At 45.3% G+C, this 19,169-nt stretch overlaps 1 protein-coding gene across 1 annotated transcript in view; it reads right to left on the bottom strand.

The window, feature by feature from the left end:
* Window positions 1-19,169, bottom strand: part of PREB (prolactin regulatory element binding) — a 207,874-nt gene that overhangs the window by 33,409 nt on the left and 155,296 nt on the right. The window contains exon 8 of the mRNA XM_069605510.1: window positions 14,405-14,564. Coding sequence (XP_069461611.1) covers window positions 14,405-14,564 — 160 coding nt within the window. The remainder of the gene's footprint in view (window positions 1-14,404; window positions 14,565-19,169) is intronic.

The raw sequence follows: 19,169 nt of genomic DNA, 5'->3' as shown, positions 1-19,169 counted from the left end.
AAGAACCAATCATATCATATCAAGGGTAAGGTCTTTAGCCTGGGTAGTGCACACATTGGCCAAGTTCCAAAGTAAAGGTGTAACTTTAACACAAAGGTTCCAGTGGTTACAATCCACAGTTCTAGGGGAATGGTCCCTTCCCCAGGCTTTCTCTTCACTAGCACAACAGTTCTTAAGGGTATGATTCTTTCTTCAATGTCTCTGATCAACAACAACAAAAGTGACTTGTATGTTAAGCAACTCGGCTTCACCTGGTACACTCTCTTGAAAGGACCTTTGTCTTATACTACATTTAACAATGATCATGAACGAATGTTTGCTTAGTATACTCCCCTGCCAGGGCTTTCCTCTTTTATACTTCGCTAGATAGTCTTGCAAATTTTGTTTTGATGATATACTCTCCTGCCAGGGTTTTTCTTTCATGAACTTTATTCAACACTCTTGTAAACTTCAAGGTGCCTGGTATACTTTCTTGCCAGGACACTTCCTTCATGAGCTTTATTTAACACACTTGCAAACTGCACTGTGCCTGGCATATTCTTTTGCCAGGACTTTTTCATGACGTTAATTCAACACATTTGCAAATGTCACTGTGCCGGGTGTACTTTCTTGCCAGGGCTTTTCCTTCATCTATCTCGCTTGATGCACCTGCAAACTTAATTCACAATAATATTTGGAGGCAGGCTTCACTCTTAATGTGTGCTCATTTTTATTACAAGATCTTTGTTTCCCATCTCCATTATATGTATTTTGCCTCATTTTCTCCTTTAGGGCCCTTCACCCCATTATTCTTATTTGTTCACTGTTCCCGTAGTCTCCCGGACATCTAGCACCCGTTTCTCCATCAGCGTATCAGTTTCTTTGGTGCGTGGCATTCGGGTGGCATGCTTCTCTTCGTCTGATTCGTGGCGTTCGGATTTCTTCAGTGGTTGGCAGCTTCCTTGCCGATTGCTTCCCGTTTGCCTCTCTACCAGAATTTCACTTCTCGGAGGCAGCTTTGTTTCGTCTCTCGCTTCCTGCTCGCTTCTCCTCTGACTTCTGGCTTCTCTGGGTAGGCCGCTTCCGCAGCTGGCGGCCACAGACAGGGCGCAGCTGCAATGGAAGGTTGGCTCGGGTAGCTTGACAAGGGGGTCCTTCTCCCCAACTCATCCTCTCGCTCCCGTTCTCCTTCCTATTCTGCGGTTTTGGCTCTTCAGGGCTCCTCCAGGCAGCAGTCTCTCTTCCAGCCATGCTGGATGTGCATTTTAAATGTCACGGCACCCATCAGCGTTTCTCCACAACTAGACCGCGTTCTGTGCTTCTCACTGTCAGTGATCTTCATTGCTCTAAGCAGCTTCCTTGTCACAGTACTTTCATTTTCATAGAAATGGTGGTGAGCTTTAGGAAACCTATGCACAACACAAAAGAAGACATCCACATTGGTTTCTGTGGGTGGTGGAAGGGAGTTTTGGCAATAAGCTATTAAGGCATTGACAACAGAAGGGGTATCCCTAAAAGGCAAAGGGGGATACCATGTTCCATCAGATGATGCATCACCCCCTCATAGGTCACCTCCACCCCATGTGATCCTCCCTCATGTAGCCACCCTCAGGATCAGGAAGTGGCTGCTACCCCCTGGCCTCATGGGAAGAGGCTACCACCAAGAAAGGAGTGATGGCACCATCAGATTCATCACACTGGGAATTGTCACAGTACCTACAAGGGGGGGGGGTTCATAGAGTTCTAGGTTAAGAACAGGACTTTGATTAATTATCAGGAATGTTGAATGTATTTTTGAAGTCCTGCTCCTTTTTCCTGTAAATATGAATGATTGCTACACTAATTTTAGTAAACTCCTATTTTCTCTGGGAATTAATTGCACTGGTATGTGTAACTAAAATGTATCCCAATAAAAAAAATTTGGAGGAGCTGTGGTGTGAACAGAAATGGTTTTCCACCCCCAATCCTGATATTGGGTGCTTTTGTATTTTAATACAAGGGTTGAAATAAGGATTTGATGAGTAGGAGCTAAAAGTAGCACCTGGTTATCAGGCATCATCCAGTAAGCAGAAACTATCTCTGGGGAACCAAGAGGTAAAACACATTTCAGTCGCAAATCTAACTTCCACACCAAGTTTGTCCACTTTATATGCTCAAATATGCTTTACATGTCTCCTACATGTCTTAATGCTCCATTATACACATTCCCAAACATGCAGAATTGATGTCAGGTAGGTATGTTTGAATTGCATCAGCTGGCCTGGAAATTCAAGTGTAGCTCCTGGTATGTATAAGGCCAACCAGGCTCTTCTAGGCAATCTAGGGCCTGCCATATATAGCAGGATTGGGTTGCGTCTGTAGGACACTACTTAAATGTGCATGCCCAAAGGGGATTTTATCTGCTATGTTAGGCTGTGTGGTTCCTTTGTCCCGCTTCCCCCAGTTGATTAATGTTTGGTCCCCATAAGAAACAGTGGGCCCTGGGAGATGGGCATTGTATCAAGAGAGACAGACTGAACAATGATCTTTCAAAACCTTTATTTACCAAGGTTCCTGGGATGGTGTACTGCCTAACTGGCCCTAAATCTAAAGGGATGGTTCCCTTAACTGATGTTTCTAAGGGCCGTCGAAGTCTGAAAGTCTAAAGGAGAAATCTGTCTGTTTGTAAACCTATGCTTGCCCTCACTCTTTGACAAAATCTGTCAGGAAGTCTCTTAAAAGACAAATATAGTGGTTCAACAGAAAATCAGAAACCCAGGTTGGTTTCAAGTGGTCTTCTCACCAGGTGTAGATTGGTCAGTTTCACAAAAATGAGTTCAATCCAAAAGGACTGTTCATAAGAACTTCTACACAGTTCTTCTTGCAGTAGTTTCAAACACTTTCAATGTCTTAAGTTCCTTGGGAATCCCTTCCCCAAGCTTGAACTCTTCCAAGTTCAAAACACAACCAAAAGAAATACACAGGTCATCTTCAAGCTTCGCGGGGTTCCTTTCAACAAGCTTGAACTCCTTTAGTATCAGAAACCAATAGGTATTCAACGTTGTGGGGCTCTCGGGGTTCCCCTTCCCCCAAGCTCGGTCCCTTTCCAGTGCCAAACACCAGTTCAATCTGTCAGGATATACCTTTTCTTTTAAATACATTTCTTTCATTAACAATTCACTTGTGGGATACCATCAGAGACTTTTGAAGCCGCCTGGTTCTTTGCTCCTCCTAGTCGTGACCACTCTGATCTATAACTCCTCTCTCGATTCCTTGCACTTGCTTTTCCTTTTCCCTTTTATCTTCAGGTGCTTCCTGCACCTTTATGATCTCTTATTTTACTGTTCACGCTTGCAGTCTTTCACTGTTCTTTGTTGTGCTTCTTTCTCGTGCATACGTGCACCTTCCTTGCTTTCTTGTGAACACTTGCACCTTTCTTGCTTTCTTGTGAACACTTGCACCTTCCTTTGCTTTCTTGTGAACACTTGCACCTTCCTTGCTTTCTTGTGAACACTTGCACCTTCCTTTGCTTTCTTGTGAACACTTGCACCTTTCTTTCTTATGCGTGCGCACTTCTACCTTTCTTAATGTCTACTTTCCACCTTTTCCTTTTTATTTCTTTCCTGATCTATATCTTGCGCTGTCTCATATTTCCTTTCACTTTTCCTCTCTGTGCCACTCCTTTCTCGCTTCTTTTCACTTTTTTCCGCTCTGTGCCGCTTTACAAACTGTCCTTCGCCCGCTCTGGTCAACCGCACGCTCCAGAGTTTCTCTCTTACTGACGTGAAACTCAGCAGACAGCGTTGCGTTGAGCAGTTACTCTGGATACACAGGGTTGAGGTCAGGGTCTCCACCTGCCCCTCAGTCACTCATGGCACAGGCACAAGTACCATGGAACAAGCACCTTTCTGGCCACCAACAGCAGGATGCAGGGTGCCTCACTCCGGCTCCTTGGAGACATGGCTCCCTAACCACACTACAGCCTCTTTCACACACCGGGTCACCATCTCAGCATGCCGTTCTCCTACAGGCTTCAGTTCCTGCTGCTCTCTGCTCCTTGGCCTCTCTAAAGTTCTAAGAAATAGTCAAGTGATGTCAGGTGTGACTGATAATTAGTAAATGTCTGACTCTGTGGGACAGTTGGAGTTCTTTCCATAGCCGGATTCCCTTACATTCCCCATGTTGTTCCTATGGGAAATCTTTACTACTCCCAGTCGCCTCTTCCTTGTCCCAGTATAGCTTGAAAATGGGGGACGGTCGGGGGTAGGTGGGAAGAGATGGAATGGGTTGGGAAATACCCAATGAAAGAAGGGGAAAGGGTTTTGAGGTGAAAGGGGGAATAACATGTCTCACCCTTGGGTGTTCTCCTCCCAATCCCCCGTGACCCTCCACTCAGGTGATCCTCCCTAGCTTGTCCACCGCTAGGGTCGTGAGCCAAAAGTAATGGCCCTTTCCTGGCCACCTGAATAGAGTATCCTGGGGGAGTAGGTGTGAGAAAATTGTCTGGTTTCTCACAGCCTACACAAAGGCAGTGGGGAAAGGAGCGTCCTTTTAGACATCTACTGTTTTTATAACATACAATGTTTTTCTTAATCTGTGTATTCCCATCTGTCGCATAGAAGATCACCTCGCCTTCAGGATGGCCCTCAGAATCTGGCTCTCCCCTTCATCATTCTCACAGACAGTCAATCTCCAGGGTGAGCCATTACCCACCCCTGAAAGGAATGTGGGGGCACCCAATGAGTCCACAAAGTAGGACATAGCCCGACCCAGGGAATGCATCTCAGTCAGGCCTTATGACAAGCTCTGCAAGAACACATCTAACAAGGTGTTAGCCTTGCTTCGCTGGAACATCAAGAACCCCATCACAATGGAACATAGCAATATCTCGCCCAGGGCACGGCCCACCGACCTCCATACATCTGCAATAAACACTGCTCCACTTCATCCACTCAAACACACATCACCATGAAAAATGTGGTCCAGCTGTCACAGCACCCACCCTCTCAATGGGTTGCCTTTAGAGACCTAGCCACTCCCCAAACTACCTTCGTTCTAGCTAAAAATGCACACACAATTTAGAAATCCTTCCTTCACATCTCCGACTACGGTCTTCCAAAGGGCGTTCATCCCCACAGCACTTCGGGACCATACCAATGGTGGAAGGCGCTATACAAATGCCATATAACATAACATGTCTGTAGAGAACTGCACCCATACATTCATAAAACATAGGGTACATGTGGACTGAGAACAAAACACAGATTACCAAGAACATTAACTGTGATTTCAAACTTACATGAGCCAATGCAAACAAGTAACCTTTTTTCATGTTCATGGCTTAACACATAGTCCTATGTTAGCTGGTACATTGTCTATTTGTCAAGTGTTCTCTACATAGCTAATACATTTACCAACTCATGCCTGCGTAGGGAGGTTAGTAGAGTGAAAAAAAGCCTTTGATTGCTATTTTTCCTTTAAATGTCTGTTACCATACTTGTCTTGAAGCTGGAGAAAAATCAAATGTTTAACCAGCTTTGCATTACGTAAAATATTCTAGTGAGAAACTAGGGATGTTTACAAAGTAGTTGATGCGAAGCAGAAGTGTTGGTAATTCTTCTGTCTTTTAGATAATCATAACATTTAGAGGACTACTGTGTGTTTGAAAGTGGATGCCTTTCTGTACTTCTAGTGAGATTCATATAGGCAGATAAAATAATTTTGTATTGATTTGTATACATATATTGTAGTGGTCTCCAGGTTAAAGCTGGAGAGCTAGTTGTCTGAAACTGAACTATTCTTTTAAATCCATTTTGATTTTTGAACACTTCACATTCTGGTCTTTGCCTTGAATTGTTAGGTGTGATTGTATAAATGGGGGCATTAGATCCGGGTGAACCACTAGGCAAAAATATAAAGACAGAATTCCTACTTTTGGAGATTCCAGGGGCCCTCCACCTTTTGCTTTTTTTTCCACTTTATATTTCAGGGCCTTTTGTCGGCCAGAAGGATGTCTTCTGGTTTCCCTGACATTGCAACCCTTTTTGCCTTACTTGAGGTATATGGTATTGGGTCACCCCTAAGGCCCGAACCCCAGTTGTTGCCCTAGGGTGATTTGACCACCGTACAAAGGTTTTAGGGAGTATGTTGGTGGCAGCTATACTTTAATTCTAGGATCCTTGTGGTGCAAGCTATTTTACTGCAATGGAAGTCCAATGTGCCTTTTTGGTAGCCATTAGCGCACCGTTGCATACTTGTATATTCTGCTCTCAGGCATTTGTAGTATTGGGTATCCACCCCCTGTTAACATATGTTGGGTGTCTACCTGTGGTAGGGGACCACATCTAGACAGTGGGTTAAGGTAAGGATTAAGACTCATTGCTTTTTTATAAATGGGGTGATTTTTTAATACTGTGTATCATATCTTAAGTACTTATTAACTCCCACATAGACATCTATCCAGTCCAATAAAGAATATCAGTGTAGTGTAAATTTAAGAGATCTGCGTGAACTCACTGGCCCTAACCGAGAGTTCAGCCTTGTCACTCTGTCCACATTACCTAACTTTATTTAGGAGAGGTTTGACTTCCCCTATTTGTCAGGTGTGTTTGCCCCCATTAAGGTCAGTGATTTCTGTGACCTTGTTGAGATGGATTTCCAGAATTAACCCCAGAAGAGGATTTTGCGAGGCCAGCCTATTATGGTGAACAGGAGGAACACTGAAGTCTAGCCAAACGCAGTCAAGGTAGGTAGCAGAGCCGTAGGCTTAGACTCCTCAGGGGTGCAAGAGGGACCTAGGGATACAACAAGTGCACATAGAACACCACCAAAAATTCCAGTTAGAGTGGCATGTACAAAAACATATGATGGATTGATTAGGCCCTTAAAATACACACTAAGCAATGAAACCTCTAGGCAAATACTGTCACACACTTGAAAACATATTCACTTTTGTGAGAAGTCCGAAAACGCATACGATTCATAAACCAGTGCAACACAGGCAAATAGTGAGATGCATAAAAAACAGTAAACACACATTAGAGCAACACTGACATAATAACCTAGAACGTAGTAAATCCATCCCCAAGATGGATTTGGGCCTTGTGCCCTAATGTCATTGGTTCCAAAGTTATACTTTTCAGCTAACTTTAATATGTGAGTGGACGATGCCATTTGTTGCAACCAAGAGTTTGAAAAATTAAGTAAAATAGCTCACTCGTTAGGAGAGGATCCCTGACCAGATCACCATCAATCTAAGTCAAGAAAGTGAGATGGGGACAGGATTTTACGCCCAAGTAACCGTATGGAGGACAGGGTTGGGGGGAGTCAGGTTTGTTAACATGCCCTCCCTGCCCCTCTCCGCCCCCCCTAACCCGATTGCTCTAGAAACCACTGTTGTTCCGGATTCTGTTGGGGACATGTTCTTCTGTGATTGGACCAGTCGCGGGAGAACCAGGGGACGCAAGTGCAGAGGTCACTTTCAGACCCGGGATTTAGTTTTGGTCAGTCACAGTATTTGAATCTCTATTGTAGGCACCTTTCAGCTGAACACGTGTTTGAAGAAAGGAAGAAGTCTGCAGAGCAGATGACCTCAGGACACCTCCAGGGAGCAAAGAAGACAGGTTGCAATGGGAGTCACCAAGGTCATGCAGTTCCATGTGATAATGTCACTGTGAAAGTCAGATAGGTGACTCCCCTCTCTCCCCCCCCTCCCCGAGCCCTAAACTTCTTTCCCCAAATATTCTAGGTGGGGTATAATTATATATTATTACCTCCAATCCTAGAATATTTGGGGAAAGTGTTCCGACTGTCTGGAGGGTGCATTTTTATGCAGAGGTCACCACCTGGCGGCCATTTTCACGCCAACATGATCACTGGATACCGGTCATGCGGTGACAAGCGATCTTCAGTGGACGAACAAAGGAGCAGGCCCAGCACAACTTCCGTTGATGCAAGAACGTGGAAAATGCAGACATAGGTGTCTTGTAGTACAAACTGAAGAGCCTCCAAGCTCAAGGATGCGCTCGGAACAACGAAATCTACAGTGAGGTAGTCCAGGAGAGGGCAGGTTATTCCAATGGTTGGTCCAGGGACAGCTCTGAAGGCTCATAAGGCATGGATCCTCGAGCAGGGGTCGAGACTGTTTTTACCCCACTGGTCCAGGGCTGGAAGCAACAATGCAGGCCTTCTTGAGATCAGATCAGGGTTTCATCAGGACTTGGCTGGAGGCACAACTGGTCAGCTGCAACGATTGTCTTCGGGTCAATAGCGGGCTGCACTTTCTTTGAAGGTGTCTTGGTCCCAACAATAATCTGTCGAACAGTTGCTGGAGCCCTCCTTTTATCTGGATCTAAGATCTGGACCAGACGCTCACCGAGGTCCTATAGTAAGAATTTGCACCATTCAAGCTGTTATTGGCCACAGCATCTGCCCAGGAACAGACATTCAGGTACCTGAATGAAGACTGGGACCAAAGAGTCCCAGCCCTGAAATCTGGGCTCGCCCACAAACTGCCTCTTAGCCCAGGAAACCAGCAGCTTAGCTTTCCCTGGGAAAAGGCTTCCCACATATGGCAATTCCAGACCCAGAGAAGGCAAGAAGAAGGCCAAAGAAATATATTGCAAAAGGACAGGCAACTATCTTGTGGCACAGCCATAGTGCTAGCCATGTTTAATAGCCATGTGTGGTAATTGAAAATGTGCATGTGTAAAAAGTTTAAAACACAGTCAAAAGATATCCGGTGCCACCAGATAGAAGGATACAAAGTATACTTTAGGGTGATGTGTGCATTTGGAGACATACAAAAAATCCATAGAGATGAGTCTTATGGGCTGACCGGTCTCCCTATAAAAATGAGCACAAACAAGGTGCTGAGTTCCTGAGAGACAAATTACGCCTAGATCAACACCAAGAACGCTCAGATCAAGAAATGACATCTGCCTGGAACCGAAACCCCACAATAAAAGAAAACTCTGAGGATCTTCTTTCTCTCACCAGGCGCCGAAAACTTGGAACGACCTACAAAATAACATGCGCAACACAAGAAACCACCTACTATTTAGGAAACTGCTCAAATCCTGGCTCTTTCTAACTAGAAGACCGCCCACAGGGACACACAGAACTAAAACGATAAATGAAGACACAGATCCCGATTCCCACCAAGCAATCAAATAAATATAGAATCCAAGGAAGACACTCCACGACATACCGAACGATTAACTGAAAGATAGCCATGATAGGAAGATACTAAAGACTGAATACATAGCCAGACCAAGACGGAAGTACTAGAACGATTCATCAATAGCACCCTGGCCCTGATCCAGACCCAAGCTCCAACAGACCCATGTCACGATAGATACAGCTGGGAATGGCGCCGCACTGTCACACACAAGCAATCAACTAAACAATAGAATCTAAGGAAGACTCCGTACGACATACCGAACGACTGAAAGATAGCCATGATAGGAGGACACTGCAGACAAAGAACTAGGACGATTCATCAACAGCACCCTGGACCTGACCGACACCCAACCTCCAACAGACCCATGTCACGATAGATAGAAAGGGAATAGGCAGCACCCAACCTCAGCTCCTACACCAGAGGGAAAGAAATAGACATGCCCAATCACATACAAAGCTCACTAGGATACAGCTGTCAGACGGCCAATTAAGGAAAGCAGCAATAATCCCACCCACAGGAATACAATTAAACAAGATGTACTAGAACCAGGATACATACCCCACTAACCCAACTTTCAAATCTCTGCATACCTAACCCACCCAAAAATTCACACAACCATTTCTCGCTCAGCAAACTGCACACACTTTAACACACTGCATCAACAACAAACAACACATAAACAGCACCTACAGCACACAAGGTTTCACCCGGTCCGATACTCGCACCAAAGCTCAGCGCACGGTGTACAACGAACTGAATCCGCCAACAGCACACAGTTTCTCCTACTCCACCCGACTACCCCTACCCACCCTCCTTGTTTACAGATCCACCAGAGCGCCTGGGGACGAACTCCTGTTGGTGACGGTGCGCTATATAAATACCTTTAACATTAACAAAGCAAGGGAAGTAAAGCAAAGACTTTAACTGCCTCTAAAAAGTCAACTCACCAGTCAAAACAAAGCAAAACGAAAGGGCATCCCCTAGAAGTCTATGGGAGGAAAACAGCAGAATAATTATTTCCCAACAGCAGGTAGTACAAGTACAAAAACTGCCTTAAAGGTTTAAACTGCAGTACTTTCAATGTAAGATGTAAGTATGTTTTACCTCTTCACTTTGACCGTGAAATTTTTGCTGATTATTAATACTAGGATATATTACACCATACAACCATTTCAGTATCAGTATGTCTGTCAGATCTACAGAGGTTTTGGGTTACAAGTTCCATAAGATGAAATAGTCAATGGTGCAGGATCATGGGAGGCATAGCCCAAAACCTCTAGAGAGCTGTAGGATGCGGGGCCCTGCAGTAAGTAGGCTACAAAACCTGGAGCAGACTTGTGTGTAACTGTTTGAATCCCAATGAACTTCATATCCAGGAGAATGTTTCTTAGAGTACTGTATGATCATTCAGTTATCAATATGGTTTTTGAGCGTCTTAATTAGTCGCAATTGGAATCCACGCCCCCTTCTTTAAAAAAATGTTTTATTTAAGTGTTATGGTTCTGACAAAAGTATAAACCTTTCACTTGATACATAACATGACAAACAGAATCAAATTCACATTCTCATACAAAACAAGTATTAAAATATTCAAACAAGTTGCATAAAACATCACTTCGGAAAAACAGGGAAATCGGTCAGTATACATCATCCTAACTCCGTTATTTTTTTTTGTAGCTGATCAATAAACCCGTTAAAGACAGCATCCGGGTCTGACCCTGGCCAATCATCAGGCTAGACCACACAAATGCACTGACTGTTTTCATCCCCAGATGTTTGTCCCTTTCTGTTTGCAGAGCCGGGCAATCGCCCACCAGATGATTGATGGTTTCTATAGTAGCCGATTTCTTACAAAATCGGCAACTCTGGTCGGTCATAGCCAGGCCCCATTTGCACGTCCTTTCCAAAGTCAGAATTTGGTTTAACCTAAAACGTAGGTTATAACAAAAGTCTCCATTGGATGACCCTATCAAGGCAATAAGTTCAACCATTTCTTCCTCAAATTTTTTGATAGTGGCCCCAGATGCTCTGGTTTGCTCTGTGCTCCAGCTCTGATAAAGAGACATAGCATGTGGATTTAGTAATTTTGCGTATTCCGCCATTTTTCTCCATTTGGCTCTCGTCCCCAATGAAATCAGTCCGAACTCTCTTATAACGACGACATTAAGAATGGCCACAGACAGGCCTAGACTTTTCTTAAACAATAATCCCCGGATGGTATTAAGGAAATCCCCCCAGTTCAAAAGGACAAAGGTCCATGCCCCTTCTTTCGGGTAACACGGAACAGCCAACTACATCATACATAGCTCACATGTCAGAGCCAGGCACATCATGTCACATGGTTCCCAAAGGTTTCTTCTTTATCATAAAACAATGTGGAACAAGCCATGCTTTGGAACGAGTTACGACGGAAAATGCTTGTTATTGTCTGTTATCATTCAGTCTCCCAGTTCAAGGGTCAGACTTCAGGAAGAGGGCACAGGCCGCTAAAGATTTTGAAGGTTCGTGGTATGTAGTACCTCTCAGTATATTAGAAACTACTTTGCTAAGTTTAATTAAGAATGGGTTGAAGCCAGTGCATCTGAAATTGTGACATCCTCTCCTCCAAAGCCTCAGCAGTTGTAGAGCTCGAGCCCATGGAAAACGACAAATGCCAATAAGTCAATAGGTATATAAAGAACTTTCTGACCAAAGTGTCTCCAGGTCATGCACAACTTTCAATTTCAGTAGCTATAATGCACCCCAAAACTACTTTACAAAAGGCACATGAGAAAGACACAGTCTCTCTCGCTCAAACAATGCAAACATTGTAGCTACATGTTGTGAGAAGCCAAAGGGTGTCTCACCCGCTAGTTCTCGGTGACTTGTCATCCAGGTGGCCAGGACATGGCCATCGCTTTTGGTTCCAGTACTTGGGGTAGATCAGTGCGGGATATGATATTTTTAACGCGCCTGAACACAAAGGTTTCTAGGCACGACAAAACAAGGAGGGGAAACAAAAGGAAGGACAAAACAACGATCTTACTAGGCCTTGTGTGATACAGATCACGCAAGAGCAGGGAAGGGTGGGAGAAGGGGGGGGCGAAGCGATGTGGGTAGGGTGGAAGATGGAGAAGTGCAGGACAAGAATAAACAACAAGAGTGCAGCCAACAGGTGGCAAGTAAGTGCAAGAGAGGGTACTGTAGGGTTATTGATACAGACCACAAGGGCAGGGGAGCCATGAGGCAGTGCAGGATTGCAGCTGGACAGGCAGGGACCTGGGCCGAATTCAGAGGGTGACCAGTGCAAGGAACAGGCAGGTGATCAGCAAGGGAGAGGAAGAGAACGCAGAAGCAGAGAGAAAGGTCTTCAGTTGCTTCCGGAACTGGTTCTGCTCAAGTTTCAGGCTGGGACGCTGTTCCAGAGGGAGGCCCCAGCCGAAGAAAGATCTGCCCCCAGAGTTGGAGGTGGAACAGTGGAGAGCTCAAGAAGGCAGATATTTGGGAAGAGTGTTGGAGGTGTGGTTGCAGGCCCCAGAAAGCCTTGTGGACAATGCAAAGGGTCTTGAACTTGATCCTTGCCACCGCTGGGAGCCAGTGAAGGGATTTGAAAGCTGGAGAGATACAATCCCTGGGCTTGAGGCCAAGGACAAGTCTCGCACTATGTTCTGGATGAGTTATAGAGGACGCAAAAAATCACCTGGGTGAGGGTCTTCAGGGAGTGGGGGTGAGGCAGCCGATGATGAGACGCGGTATTCTCCCCTTTTTTGTTCATCTACCCCATCCTATTTTATAGGAAGTCCCAACTCCCCCCACCCTCTTTTTTCACAAACACTGGGCCGAGGAAGAGGATGACAGAGCAACCAGACTAACTCTCTCATACAGGACATGTCCCGTTAAAACGGGTCAGGCAAAGTCCAGCACTGTACACTAAGTGCACTAAGTACATACACCCGATACCTCACACAAATAAAAGGCAACACCTAAAGACACACTCTGAGCACGGCAGACCACGAGCAGAACTTCCGGGACGAGGGTGCACCTACGGACCAAGGGACGAGAGCAGCGGGCCGAAAACCCCAAGGGTTCCCTATTGGAGGTGGTTGCCTCCGACAGACCGCAAAAGGCACGTGGAGAAGGCCAGATCCCACAAGTGAAGATTGCATTGTGTTCCAAAGACGCCAGCGACCCACCCGAGTGAACAGCAGAGTTGAGGAGGCGAGGCCAAGCCTGTGGTACTAACCTTGACTCGTGAATTGAAAATGGCAAAACAAGAAAGAAGCGCACACTGCCGGTGAGTTGCCAAGCGACCTGAGAGACTGGTGTATGTTAAAGCGAATAAAGTAGCAACAGTATATCCAAAGTGAAGGCTGCACGCGTGTGGATGATATGTGAAGAAAGGCAGACCTGTGAATGAACTTTGAACTAAAACGCAGCTGTGAGTTCAGCGATACAAAGTAACCGAGTCATCCAGCAAAAGGAAGTAGCCCATTCAAATGTCTCTGTGAAAGGTACAAAATTAAGTCAAAGTAACCGTGAACTTTGAGACAAAGTGGTCCAGTGGTGGTCTGGTTAAAGCGCCATGGACATTCCAAAGTCTTTGAAATAGGTCCGAGCCCGATTGAGGGAGACCCGAAATACGGTTAATTTGGAAAGGGAGCCCCTTGAAAGTTTGTGTTGAACTGTGAAGTGAGAGGTCAGAATCTGGCAGAGGGGGACCTTTGTGAATTGTGTGCTGTAAGGTCAGAGCCCGGCAGAGGGGGACCTTTGTGAACTTTATGTTGGAAATACAATTTTGGAAAGTCAAGAAAAAGACTTATGTGGAAGACCAGGCGGGCCTCAATCCAGAGTTTGGAACTGCTACTGGTGTTAGAAACAGAGCTACATTGTGTCATCCTGCCTACAGGGACAGTCTTACTCGGTGAGGTGTAATGTGAGGAGGAAGCTGGTTCAACTACCTTAATTTCTTTTGAGCAGTGATTTTTCCTTTTGCATACATTTCTCCTTTTACACTTTTTGTATAAGAGATAGGGCAGGCATTAGGTTTAGTTAGCATAGGCCATTTTGATTTAACTGACGCCACAAGGACTGTTTTGTTTATGGTCCAGACTACTCCCATCTTAGGTATAGGGAAAATTAGGAGTTTCTCCGACCCCAACATATTCAATAAAAGGTTTTACAAATTGTATCCATTGTGTGTCATACTTGTGATACCACGTCTTCCCTACAATATCCAGCAAGAAAGGGAAAAGTGCATTATGTATTGGCACCTCAAGAAAAACCTACGTTTGTTGTTGATAAGGTGCAGTTTACATCGGCTATCCACAGCCACACTGAAAAGGGCTGCCTCATTCTCTCCCCTGAGCTCAATTCCACGTGGTGTTTCTGGCAGAAAGGCGAGGTCTGTTACCACAATGCTGTGGGCTTCATTCACATAATAAAGCTTCTGTAGAAATAAGAAAGTTAAGTCAGAAGGGAACAGGGAACTGGAGGGCACAAAGCATTTAAGAATTGACAAATGCACAGAAGTTCATGGCCACACACTCTGCGTTGGAAACTGGAACAATGAGCTGGTTCTTAATTGGACAAACGAAGCAGGGAGCAAATAGTCAGGTTGTGACCACATACGATCAGTTTCTGAATAACCCAATAAGCAGACGATGCCTGTCAAACGTCAATGGAACCTAAAAATCAATATAGTTACAAAGGAGGGTGGGCGCCCCTCTACTGAGACCGAACATGGGTCAAATACCCTGTTCTATGGAATTTCTTCCACTCAGGAAGGTGTACAACCACATTTTAGCTCATTGCACCCTTCACAGAAAGGAAATATCCATTTGCATATCAATCTTTGTCCCACCCACAAGGGCAATCCAGCACCTAAATGCTAGGCAAAACTCCTCTGAACGAGAGTACTGTATGAAACCCCAGACAAGTGTTTCGGTCTAGTCGGGCCTCATCAGTGAGGTGAAGCCGTGCCTCTTTAAGACACAGTGAGCAAAGGGAACACGTCTGGATTACCCTAGCCTACTTAGGGTGAAACACCAAGTTTTACAAAGTTGCAAAGGCGTGCGGGAGCCCCTCTACTGAGAACAAACATGATAATTACCCTTTTCTATGGAATTTCTTCCACTCAGAAGGGTCTACATCCACGTTTTAGTTTATAATTTTGTAAAACTTGGGGATTCACCTCAAGTAACCCTGGGTAATCCAGACGTGGACCCCTTGCTCACTCTGCTGAGAGAGGCACAGCTTCACTTCACTGATAAGGCCCGACTAGGCCGAAACACGTGTCTGGGGTTGCTGATGGTACTGTCACAGGTTTCCCCCTTTCTCACCTGTTTTTGCTGTTTCGCTGCTTGATGGATTCTGTTGTAGAAGTCTGTTGTAGAAGTTTTCTTCCTTATGGTTCGGGTCTTGTACAAGCCCGCTTGGCCGTCTTCGGCTTCCAGTGTTCGTTCAACTTCTTGTCTGGGATCGATAGTAAACTCCAGGTAATCCAGGAAAAAAATAAGGGGAAGAAGCACTCGGAGGCGGGTGCACGGATTCCGGGAGAAGGTTGGGTAAAAAGGAGAAGGGATAGAATGAAGCAAGGGTCCAGGAACCACGAAGGTAACAAAGTTCCGTGAAAGCGAACTACGAGCACACGTCTAGCCACAGCTAACAGTAGCGTTGAGACGCACGGAAGCGCGGGGGTGTGGCCATTTTATCGAGCGTGCTGCAATGAACGTGAAGGCTGGTAGGTAGCGTTCAGTGTTTGCGGCCATGTTGGTAGTACAACAGAGTGCAAGCCCCGACGTGACAGGGACCAGGAGGCCCAGAAGGGGCGTGTCTGATGGGTCATGACAGCATGCCTCCTCTGAAAACCCATCCCGCCAGGTTTGCCCGGGTGTATGAGATGGAACCTTCGGAGTAACCTGGGGGTATTCAAATTGGAGACGGGTTCCCAAGTGCATTCACTGGGTGGATATCCTTTCCATTCCACCAGGTACTGGAGCTGACCACGTTTATATCTGGAGTCACATATTCGGGAGACTTCATATTCCAGTTGGTCATTGACAAGGACAGGGCTAGGTCTGAGGTTAGTCCGAGAGGTCTGGATGTATGGCTTTATTAGAGATGTATGAAAAACTGGATGGATCTTCTTCCAGGAATCTGGCAAATTGAGAAGGAAGGCCACTGGGTTGATTTCTTTTATAGGAAAAGGCCCATAATATCGAGGAGCCAGTTTATTTGGCCATAGATGTCTAGGCAGTAGTTTCGAGGATAACCATACTTTATCGCCTATTGCATAAGAGGGCCCTGGTCTTCTCTTTGAGTCCGCATAATGTTTGGTCTGATTCTGGGCTCTTTCTAGCTGTTCTTTTGCTTCTCTTTGTACATTGATAAGCGTTTCAATCCAGGTATCGACTGTAGGAACCGGTGTAAGATGGGGGAGGACAGAAGGTAGAACTGAAGGGTGGAACCCCCGGCTACAGAAAAAGGGGCTGGTTTTAACAGCTGAGTGATCCAAGTTATTATAGGTGAATTCAGCCACAGGTAATTAAAAAGGGACCAATCATCCTGGACCTTGGTAGCAAAACATCGAAGATATTGTTCTAAGGTTTGATTCACATGTTCTGTAGCTCCGTTGGTTCGGGGATGATAGCCTGAGGAGAGAGCACGTTGAATTCCTAGTATTCGACAACGGTGTTTCCAAAAATGAGAAATGTGTATTGGGGTCCGATATTATCTTGGAAGGGCGACCATGAAGCCAGAATATGTGTTCCAGGAAAATTCCAGCAAGTTCTGCTGAAGATGGTAGTTTATACAGGGGTGTAAAATGAGACAAATGAATGAACAAGTCAATGGAGACCATGATAGTCGTGTATCCCCTGGAAGGTGGCAATTCTACAATGAAGTCTATAGCGATAAATTCCCAGGGCCTTGTTGGTCGTGCAAGCTGCAGTAGGAGACCCGCCGGACTTTTGTTATCATGTATGTTCTGACTACAGACAGAACAGGCTTGGACTTACAGCTTTACGTCAGTCTTCATTCTAGGCCACCAGAATTGCCTTTGTATGAGACGGAGAGTATTGGTAATGCCACAATGTCCAAAGTGCAGTGTATCGTGGCAAAGGTTTATTATCCTTTGTTGTAGTTTCTGTGTGGGAATGACTAAGGCATTATCTTTGAACAAACATCCTTCCTTGGTTTTCAGATCCCATTGATTCTTCCTTGAAATGTTCTTCCAGAGTTCAGAGGACTGGGTTTGTAAGCCAATTTCTTCCAGGAGGCTGATTGCTTGAGCTACAAATATCGTATGGGGAAACATCTTAGGGAATGTCCGGTCTTCAGGAGGTTTGTAATCAGGACGTCGAGCGTCACCAATTATATTCTGCGTTCTAGGGACATGGTGAATCTGGAACTGGTATTGGGCAAAGAAGAAGGCCCAACGGGCTTGACGGCTATTTCTACATTCCAAGGCCTGTAATACTTGAAGATTGATGGTCCGTGCAAACCTGGACCGGATGTTTTGCTCCTAAGAGTAAATGACGCCACTCGGTAAAGGCTTGACGGATGGCTAACAGTTCCTTTTCTAAACAGGGTAGTGGGTTTCAATGGGAGTTAAGGTCTGTGAAAGATGAGCAATAGGATGTTCCAGTCCGTCGTTGAATTCTTGTTTCAGAACTGCTCCAATGGCGTAGTTAGAGGCGTCAGTTTCCACTAAGAAGGGCCGATTGATATCAGGTTGAGCCAGGATGGGAGCTTGAGTGAACTCTGTTTTCAAGCGTTGGAAGGCTTCCTCCTGAGCTGTTGCCCAATGAAAGGGAGCGTTTTTCTTCAACAAGGCAATAATTGGTTGGACTATCTCGGAAAAGGAAGTTATACATTTCCTATAGAAATTAGCTAAGCCCAGGAAGGACTGGATCTGTTTCACGGTGGTCGGACTTGGCCAGGATAGTATAGCCTTCACCTTGGATTGATCCATTCCAATACCTTCTGGGCTAAGAACAAATCCTAGATAGTGGACAGAAGGGACATGAAAGAGGCACTTCTCGGGTTTTGCCAGGAGCTTGTGTTCACGTAGCTGTTGTAACACTGCCTTAACATGTTCCTCATGCTTGAGTGGGTCCTTTGAGAATATTAAGATGTCGTCCAGATACACGATGACAAAAAGGAATAGCATATCCGAAAACACCCGATCAATGAAACGTTGGAAGACCGCCAGGGCGTTAGCAAGTCCGAAAGGCATGACCAAGTATTCATAATGACCAAAGTGTGTACTGAAGGCTTCCATTTGTCACCTTCTCTTCCATTCGTCACCTTCTCTAATGCAGATCAGATGATAGGCACCTCTAAGATCCAGTTTGGTGAATACCACGGCTCCTCTTACTGCTTCCAGGATGTCTGAGATCAAGGGCAATGGATACCGATCCTTTAGGGTGCACTGATTTAGGCCTCGATAATCAAGGCAAGGTCTGCGCTCATTGGTGTCTTTCTTCGGAACAAAAACAGTGATGCTCCTGCTGGAGATCTGGATGGTCGTATGGTGCCATTTTCAAGGTTAGTATCTAGGTATTCACGGAGGGCCTTTTTCTCGGGTTCGGATAGAATGAACATCCTCCCAAAGGGAATCACAGCTGAAGGTTCGGTTTCAATAGCACAATCTTCTGATCTATGAGGAGGTAAGGCTTGAACAATAGCAGTAGAAAACACATCAGAGTATTCCTGATAGACTTTAGGAACCTGGATGATGTTTGAGACCGCGAGTGAACCTAGATGTTTTGCTGAAAGTCCTTCCGCTGGTGTCGGAGCGGGGTAGGCAATGAGACATGCAATATTCGGAACCCAGGAACAAGGAGCTTGCTGCCCAATTGATGTATGGATTGTGTCTTTGTAGCCAGGGCATTCCCAAAACCAATGGGTAATGGGCAGACTTTATGATGTCAAACCTTATCTTCTCTCGATGGTGGTTTATTGCTAGCTCGATTTCCTTAGTCTGGAGGGTTATTGAAAGAAAGGGGTCTCCCATCAATTGCTTCTACAGGTTGCATGACATTCCGGGATT

The sequence above is a fragment of the Ambystoma mexicanum genome, chromosome 4p, assembly GCF_040938575.1.
Source record: "Ambystoma mexicanum isolate Mex_15411 chromosome 4p, UKY_AmexF1_1, whole genome shotgun sequence".
In the NCBI taxonomy this organism is placed as follows: Eukaryota; Metazoa; Chordata; class Amphibia; order Caudata; family Ambystomatidae; genus Ambystoma; species Ambystoma mexicanum.
The sequence above is the reverse complement of the archived record's forward strand: the minus strand, read 5'-3'. Positions and strand labels throughout refer to the sequence as shown.